Below are 8,200 nucleotides of genomic sequence, written 5' to 3'. Positions count from 1 at the left end.
TGCTAACCTTGAACCTGCAATCTCCCGCCTCACACTGCCGAGTGTGCGCCACCATGCTTAGCAGCGCCGTGGAATTTTTGTTAACCTCTTTGCTTTTTCGCTGCAGTAATTAGTTAATACACAGAAGACAGACTTGTGCCTGTGTTCACAACGGGATGGGAGCAAGCGTTAGGACTGTGGGGCTTTCTAGCAAGAGAGGACGCACATCTTAAAAAAACACAAAATATGTAAGAACCACAGAACCTCAGGTTGATATGTTTGTTTATTTGGCAAAAGCTCGGACTTTCTCTGAGCAAAGACATTAGGAGAGAGCAGACAGGCTCCCAGCTGGAGTGAGCGCCCCTACAGGGAAGCAGGCAGCATTCCTCCCAGTCGGTCACACCGCAACCCACACCAGCGGTGGACTGCATGGAGACTAGAGTTTCATCAGTGTTTTAAACGGTTCTCTGAAAGAGAAAAATTAGATCGTTAGACATCAGTATCCCTAGAAATAAATCCATATCCAAACAATAGCTTGGAGGCTCTGGAAAATGACAGAATTCTCTGTTACATCAGAAGTTGTCCTCAGAAATCAAGTTTCTGAGCCTCCAAGACAACTCAGCAGATAAGAGCACATGTCACCCAGCTTCGTCACCCACGTTCAATCCCAAGGACCTAGAAGGTAGGCGGGAACCAGCTCTCACAAGCTGTCCTCTGACCTCTACACACCCATGGTGGCATATCTGAGTGTATGTACACTAAATAAGTAAACTTTAAAAAAAAAAATTAAGGTGATTTCCCCCAAACGCTCTTCTAGGATCTGGCTGAGAAAAAGGAACCAGTAGTGATCGGGTCTTTCAGACAAACGAGGGACGTATGAACTAGTGGGCAACGTCGTGTGGGAAGCAAAGAAACTGAATGAGAGCGGTGGGAAAAGCAAACCCCGACCCCACGTCAGTGTCTTGGTTTCTTGGTGAAGGTAAGGATTTAGAGATAGGCGCTTCTTGCTTTATCTGATTGTTTCTGTGACTGAACTTCAGGTGGCTGCCGTCTCCCGCGACTTCTGATCAGTGGGTTGGATAGCGCGCGCGAGGAGCAGAACTCAAGCGTGCCCATGCCCCCCCACCCCCCCATCCCTCCCACCCCCACCCCTGCCTTCTCACCCCAGCCACTCACTCGTCGTCCAAGCAGATGTTTCCACAGTACGTCCAGCAACACGTGTGGTTCGGTCTCAAACATCCGTGCACCTTCGTGCACCTTTTCCCACAAAACCTTGTGGGAGGCTGTACCCAGCACTGGTCGACCTCTTTGATCTCACCTGGAATGGAAATGGTAGAGGTTGCCAGGGTCTACTTACTCATGATGGGCAGCAGACACCCGTTCAGATCTTCAGACCAAGCAAACCCTTCTGGAACTTGAATGCCCCATGCCAGGAAGAATCCAGGATAGCAGAGGCTGTCCTTCAAAATCCCCCCCCACACACACACACACACTTCTAATCAGTCTCTCTCTAAGAGAGCATCCTTGTACGACAGGCATTCCCTCCTCCCAGCTGTCACGAGAGCACTGTGGGATTCTGGGTCCTAAAGCTCAGGCCAGGGGTGCCTTCCCAACATGTACCACCTGACCAAGTTTATACTGATAAAACCCAGCTTGCAAAATGGGAAAACTGAACCAAAGCCAGTAGAAACCTCACTTTCCACTCAGCCCAAGGGAGAGTCCAGTGGGTCCGGCTCTGCCCCAGCTCTTTCTGCCAGAGAGCCCGGCAGGATGTGACTAACATCACCACTGTGCTGTTCATGGGTGTCTCAAAGCACAGAGATTTTGAAATATGAGTGCAAAGAAAAACTTGGTTGTTGATACTTCCTTTACACGATTCAAACTGAGCAGGTCTGATGGAAAATTGTGTCTCCTCGTGCTCTGTGTGGTGTAGAAAGGTTTTGCTCTCTTTCCACAAACCTGGTAATGCTTTCGAGATGCAGACGGAGTTTAAAGGGACACTAGATTGGAAGCGTCCAGTATAGTCTCGCTGGGGTGTCTCTGCTTAAGGATAGCTCTGATTTTTAGTTTTGTAGTGTGTGTGTGTGTGTGTGCGTGTGTGCTGTATGCATGTGGGTGAAGGCATGCGTGAGCCATGGCACACATGGGGAGGCAAGAGGACAACTTTTGAGAGTTCTCTCCACCACACATTCCAGCAACTGAACTCAGGTTGTCAGCGTCTGACCTTCTGAAGGACGACTTTGAAATATGGGCCCTAAGTCAGCTATGACAGATATGCCAGGAGTGGACAGAGGGTCATACGATTACTGTTACCATGTCTACCCTTGAGGTTTCCCAGAACGTGCAGAAACACCACAACCCCATAGATGGGCACAGTCAGGAGGAGAATCCGGAGCCTCATCACTGACTTGACATCTACAGGAAGACGAATCTTCATCCACTGCTGCTAGAAGCAGAAAAGAAACGAAGGCAGACTGAGCAAGAAGGAGAAGGACACGCTGGGGGACGTGTTTACTCTATGTTCTGCCCTTCCCGTTCTGCTGGCCCCCACATGTACACCAACTCCCTCGCTAGCCGTCGGTTTCCCTTGGGCTGCTTCCCATCTCGCATGACATATGCCTTCTTTGGTGAAATCGCTTCTTTTTAGAAGACATTGCTTTCTCGAAGGAAAATAACGAGTCCTTAGATTGTATAATTCTTAAAGTACAAAATACAAGAGGAAACAGAGGAATATCAACGATTCTTCTACCCGATGACCACCAATACACTTGTATACTTTTACATTATTCTTCACTCCCAATAAATCTCTGTGTAAGGTTTGTTGTGCAGTGTGACTTTATGATAGTCCTTGGCTCCCATCTGCCAGAGTAGCTTTCCCTTCAGAGCTGTAACACTTTTGGGAAACCTTCCTCTGACCTGAACAGAGCTGTAACACTTGCAGTGAGGAAACCTTCTTCCCACCCCCCTCACCGCCACCCGCCCACCCCAACCCCCCCCCAGAAGAATTGCATCACTTGCAGTGAGGAAGCCTTTCCCCTCAGAGTGGTAATACTCACAGCCTCCCTCTCCAGCTTTGCCCCTTCCTTTCACTTATTCTTTTGTAATTTCATAAAAGTACACAATGTGAAAAAAAACCAGCTGGACAGGCGTGCAGGTGACCACTGCATCCACCTGAAGTTTACCTTTGGAGTCGGTCTTGACACCTCTTTTTCAGTTTTTTCAGTTGAACACAAGGACACCAACACCCATATCATGGGAATAGTGCTGACACTATTCAGGCAGCAACTAGGCTAAGCCAACCACAAATAAGACTCATGCCTCGAGACGCTCACACTCCGCCCTCCACAGGTGCTTGTGAGAGTGTACTCACAGCTTTGTCCAGACCCGGAACAGAGCACAGAAGGGAGGAAGCCGGACGTTCAGTGGCCTAGAAGTTAGGGTGACTTTTGTGGTAGCAGAGATTTAAGTTCAGCCCAGGAGTTACGTGTTGGCCACATCACAGACTCTTTCTCTGGCACCCTTCCACCAGAAAGCACCGCGGTCGCATTGACACAGATGGTGTCTGGGTGGGCGAGGGACATTGTGTGCCCGGTCTACAGCTCCAGTCTTGATCCAGAGTTCCTCAAGCGCATGGTGCAGTCTCTTTCTGAAGCATCTGAGTTCCCCCACAAGAAGGGAGTCAAAGGTACCCATCTGTGTTGGCGAAGGTGGTGTTTGAGGAATGACCTCACTCTGTAGCCCAGGCTTGCCCAGAACTCATGGCAATCCTCTTGCCCCCACCTCCAGAATGCGAGCATTACAGGGACGTTGTACCACATCCAGCTCTGTGACCTGACCTTTATCATCGCATCCTGCTCAGTATTGATTCTCCTTTGATGACCAAAGTCCAGGCTGCCACAAATGCCCTCCAGGGTTTACGGAGGTGAAGAAACTGGGTTTTTATAAAAGCTAGCTGGCCATCTAGCAAATAAAGGCAGTGGACTGATCAAACCTAAAGTCAAGATCTTGCTACAGAGTTGTTGCTTGGTAGGTGGAGAGATTTGTTCACCAAATAGCAAAGAGAAACATGGAAGGAGCTGGAGAGATGGCACAGTGGATAAAAGAGCTTGCTGGGCAAGCCTGGGACCTGAGTTCAGATGCCAGCACCAACATTTTTTTTAAAATCCTAACAGTGCCTCACATGCCTGTAACTCCAGCACTGGGGCAGATGGGCAAAAGGGTCACTAGTTCTTGCTGGCCACCTAGCCAGGTTGAAAATGTCAACCTAGCCTGTTTCAAAGGGATAAGGTAGAGAGTGACAGACCAGGACACCCAATGTTCCCCTCTACCCCTCCACCCCCCTCTCTCTCTCCCTCCCTCTCTCTCTCTCTCTCTCTCTCTCTCTCTCTCTCTTTCTCTCTCTCTCTCTCTCTCTCTCTCTCACACACACACACACACACACACACACACACAGGTCAAGCTCAAAGAGCAGGCTCCTCTCAAACTTGGCCCACAGGATTACTTCATGTAACAACATATGTCTATGTGTGGAGCTCTTTCTGTGTTCCCCTGGTGCTCTGAGCAGTGGGAAGTATGTGCTATGTCTCCACAGACTTGGTGACCAAGGAGGACAAGCCAGTACAAAGACAGAGGCCCAGGTTTGGTAACCCAAGTACAACAGTGTATGAACACACTGAAGGGAAATTACAACAGTGTGAAGTGTTTGAGAACATACTGAAGGGAAATAACAACAGTGTGAAGAGTGTGGGAACACACTGTAGGGAAATAACAACAGTGTGAAGAGTGTGGGAACACACTGTAGGGAAATCACAACAGTGTGAAGGGTGTAGGAACACACTGTAGGGAAATCACAACAGTGTGAAATGTGTGGGAACAAACTGAAGGGAAATTACAACAATGTGAAGAGTGTGGAAACACACTGAAGGGAAATTACAACAGTTGGGAACACACTGAAGGGAAATTACAATGGTGTGGGAACACACTGAAGAGAAATCACAACAATGTGAAGAGTATGGGAACACACTGTAGGGAAATTACAACAGTGTGGGAGCACACTGAAGAGAAATTACAACAGCATGAATAGTGTGGGAAAACACTGACGGGAAATTACAGCAGTGTGAACAGTGTGGGAACACACTGAAGGGAAATTACAACAGCGTGGGAACACACTGAAGGGAAATTAAAACAGTGTGAAGAGTCTGGGAACACACTGAAAAGAAATCACAACAGTGTGAAGAGTATGGGAACACACTAAAGAGAAATTACAACAGTATGAAGAGTGTGGAAACACACTGAAGAGAAATTACAGATGAGGAGGACAATGGTACCTGCTATGGTCTGTAAATGGTTCCCTGAAGGTTCCTGTGCCAGAGGTGTTGTACCCAGGGCAGCAATGGTAAGAGTGGTGCTACCTTTAAGAGGTGGGGCTTTGTCAGAGATAGGTAGGTTCTCTGGTATGCAGAGAGACAGAAAGGGAGAGAGAGAGAGAGAGAGAGAGAGAGAGAGAGAGAGAGAGAGAAACACAAAGGTGGACATATCGGGGGCTGAGAATTCAGAAAGCAGTGGAAGGTGAGTGTTGAGAATGGAGAATGGATGGTATCAGCATACTCTATATACAGGTATGAACTTGTCAAAGAATAAAGAAAAGATATTTGATGTTTTTAAAAACTAAAAACCCATGAACCAAATTCAGAGGCTTCACAGTGCTGTGGTGGCCAAGCAGTGATTTAATTAATACAGTTTCTGTGTGATTATTTCATATCTAAGTTAGCCGGGTGGCCAGGAACCAACAAGCAGCCCCCTTCTCCAACAGATTGGCCCCCACATGGCCAACTAAAATCCACTTAAAACCTGAAGGGGCTTGGAAAGGAATTCTAGACATTAAAAAACAAAGTTCAGCCACATTTTTTAAGCTGGGCTTTGCTTGAGGCAGCATGCTGCAGTTCCTTAAAGAGAGGTCTTACTGATTCACCCACATCAGGTGGTTCACAACTGCTTGTAGCTCTAGTTCCAGGGGATCTGATGTCCTGGCGTTACTTGCAGTGCATAGATACAACACAGATTTACCCAGAGATATATACCAAATAAATTTTAGAAATGAGTCTATTTTAACTGGTGAGACTATAGCCTTTTTAATCATAATTTTCTCTTCTTCTTTCCACAAAATCTTTTATAATGAAAAAAACTAAAATAGACTGGGCGATGGTGGCACACGCCTTTAATACCAGCACTGGGGGGGGGGCGAAGCAGGCAGATCTCTGTGAGTTCGAGGCCAGCCTGGTCTACAAAGCTAGTCCTAAGATAGCCAGAGCAACACAGCAAGACCCTGTCTCGAAAACCAAAACAAAAAACAAAAAAAAAATTAAATAAATTGTATATTTCCCTTCGTGTGTGTAGTGTATGCACGTGTGCACATATATGAGTACGCTTGCGCATGTGCATGTGGAAACTAGCGGTAGATTTCACAGTCTCTCAACGAACCTAGCACTCACAGTTTCCCCTCCAGCAGCCCAGCAAGACCCAGCGAGCTATCCGCTCTACCATCCCTCCCAGTTCAGGCTAGCCGACATTCGCCTCCAGACCGACTTTTACATGCCAACACTTTACCCACTGAACCATCGCCTGGGCCCCAAGTAATATATTTCACAATTATGGAAATTATCTTAGCAAGAAAAGAGGGCTGATACTGCAAAAGGAGTTATCTTCTGAGAAAAGCCACATGGGACAGATCAGGAGACAAGGGAAAAGAGATAGGTTGTTGCTCTGCCCCTGCTTGGCCAGCATAGGCAGCAGTGAGCCCTCACCCCGCGGTGGGGAAGTCTGCTATCCAGCGGAGCTCTCAGCCTACCAAGGGCTCGCTTCAAGCCATGCTGTCCAGGGCTCCGCAGCTCACCCTTGTCCTGCTGTTGCTGTCCTCACTATCCCAGGGAGGGATCCGCGGAAAACGGAGGCAATACGAAGGTAAGGGGATTGGATGAGGCGGGGAACAGGCCAGGAGGGACGCGGAAGAGGCACCACTGCCTACCCTGCTCCTCCCCAACACTGTCCGGGCTCCTGGTGATCACAGCTCCCCCACTCTGGATCCCAGAGCTAAACAAAGTGAAGAGGTGGAGAGTAAACCTGCAATTTTCCCCCACTTCGTTCCAAAGATCCAGAAACCAAGGGTTCCTGCTGTGGTAAAGGGGCCCCAAGGCTGAAAGTCCAAAGGACAAACAAGACAATTGTTCTTGATTGATGCATATTTGGGAAGGGTAAACGTGCAGAGATGCTCGTGGGGGTAGAAGGGCACAGGGGCGTCAGTAAAAGATAAACTATGAAAGGGATGGGATACTGGAAAGATACAACAAAGGAAGCAAAGAGAGGCCAGGGGTTGACTGGTCACCCTCATGGACCCTGCAAATTCTGGAGAGTGGAGGGGGTCTGAGAAATGTCTCAGGTTTCTGTGGGCTGAGTAAGAATATCCATCCCACAGAGGTAATGTCATCAAAGCTCTGTCTACTAGGAGAGACTGGTCCTCGATGCAGGTAAGAGGAAAACCAGGGGAGGAGAGCGAAGAGCGGGATGCTGGCAGCTGTGGAGGAGGGGATGAGAGTAGCATGGGGCATGGGGTTCAGAAAACAACTCATCTCCAGGACTTGGTGAGAGGCACAAAGACGGGTGCTTGGAAAACCCAGGCGTGTTGAGAGGGACCTTAGCACGCTGAAGGAACTTTAAGCCTGGGAGGGATTCTCTCTAGGCAGCCATTCTACTCACCCTCCCGTTCTTGTTGCTCTTTTCAGTAATTCAAGATCTCCCGGCTATCGGGGAGTGTAAGAGGAGGCCAAAGCCGTATCTGTGTAAGCGCCCGTGTGAGGCTCACCAAGACTGCCAAGCAAATAACATATGCTGTTCCACGTGGTGTGGGAACGTCTGTGTGAACCTGTTGGACGACGGGGTGTGGGAAGCGACCGTCGTGCCCCCTGACAATCTCTCTTGGAAGGATCAATCCTCCACCAACTTCATGTTTGAAGGAGATATGGCTCCGGCCATACCCACTTCATTGCCTGTCCCGGATGCCTCTCGTAAATAAACCAAAATAAACGATGTGACATCTGTCCTCTCTACACTCACTGCTGGTAATCACTTTAACCCAGTGTCGTCCCTACGTGCGCCCTCCTCAGGACCAATATCTCTCCTCTCTCTCTCTCTCTCTCTCTCTCTCTCTCTCTCTCTCTCTCTCTCT

General features: G+C 48.5%; 2 protein-coding genes across 2 annotated transcripts; one reads left to right on the top strand and one right to left on the bottom strand.

Annotated features, from left to right (window-relative positions):
• Positions 1 to 282: 282 nt before the first annotated feature.
• Wfdc9 (WAP four-disulfide core domain 9) lies at positions 283 to 2,418 on the bottom strand. Its single transcript, XM_050150635.1, has 3 exons — positions 2,293 to 2,418; positions 1,156 to 1,297; positions 283 to 446 (listed from the first exon to the last, which is right to left on the bottom strand). Exons 1-3 carry the CDS (start codon positions 2,414 to 2,416, stop codon positions 416 to 418), a joined length of 297 nt encoding a protein of 98 aa, XP_050006592.1. The 5' UTR covers positions 2,417 to 2,418; the 3' UTR covers positions 283 to 415.
• A 4,302-nt stretch (positions 2,419 to 6,720) lies between these two features.
• Positions 6,721 to 8,069, top strand: Wfdc10a (WAP four-disulfide core domain 10A). Its single transcript, XM_050151189.1, has 2 exons — positions 6,721 to 6,939; positions 7,758 to 8,069. The coding sequence occupies exons 1-2, from the start codon at positions 6,846 to 6,848 to the stop codon at positions 8,045 to 8,047; spliced, it is 384 nt and encodes a 127-aa protein (XP_050007146.1). The 5' UTR covers positions 6,721 to 6,845; the 3' UTR covers positions 8,048 to 8,069.
• Positions 8,070 to 8,200: the final 131 nt, after the last annotated feature.

The sequence above is a fragment of the Alexandromys fortis genome, unplaced genomic scaffold, assembly GCF_014885135.2.
Source record: "Alexandromys fortis isolate MF-2015 unplaced genomic scaffold, M_Fortis_MF-2015_v1.1 scaffold_27, whole genome shotgun sequence".
Classification (NCBI taxonomy): Eukaryota; Metazoa; Chordata; class Mammalia; order Rodentia; family Cricetidae; genus Alexandromys; species Alexandromys fortis.
The sequence above is the reverse complement of the archived record's forward strand: the minus strand, read 5'-3'. Positions and strand labels throughout refer to the sequence as shown.

What these genes read in the sequence shown, in the direction of transcription:
- Wfdc9 (XM_050150635.1), bottom strand. Translation starts at nt 2,416, where the DNA reads ATGAAGATTCGTCTTCCTGTAGATGTCAAGTCAGTGATGAGGCTCCGG. An exon ending in AAACCTCAAGGGTAGACATG is followed by an intron (nt 1,298 to 2,292) that starts GTAACAGTAATC and finishes TTTCCATTCCAG; the next exon opens with GTGAGATCAAAGAGGTCGAC. An exon ending in AACATCTGCTTGGACGACGA is followed by an intron (nt 447 to 1,155) that starts GTGAGTGGCTGG and finishes TTTCTCTTTCAG; the next exon opens with AGAACCGTTTAAAACACTGA.
- Wfdc10a (XM_050151189.1), top strand. Translation starts at nt 6,846, where the DNA reads ATGCTGTCCAGGGCTCCGCAGCTCACCCTTGTCCTGCTGTTGCTGTCC. An exon ending in AAAACGGAGGCAATACGAAG is followed by an intron (nt 6,940 to 7,757) that starts GTAAGGGGATTG and finishes TGCTCTTTTCAG; the next exon opens with TAATTCAAGATCTCCCGGCT.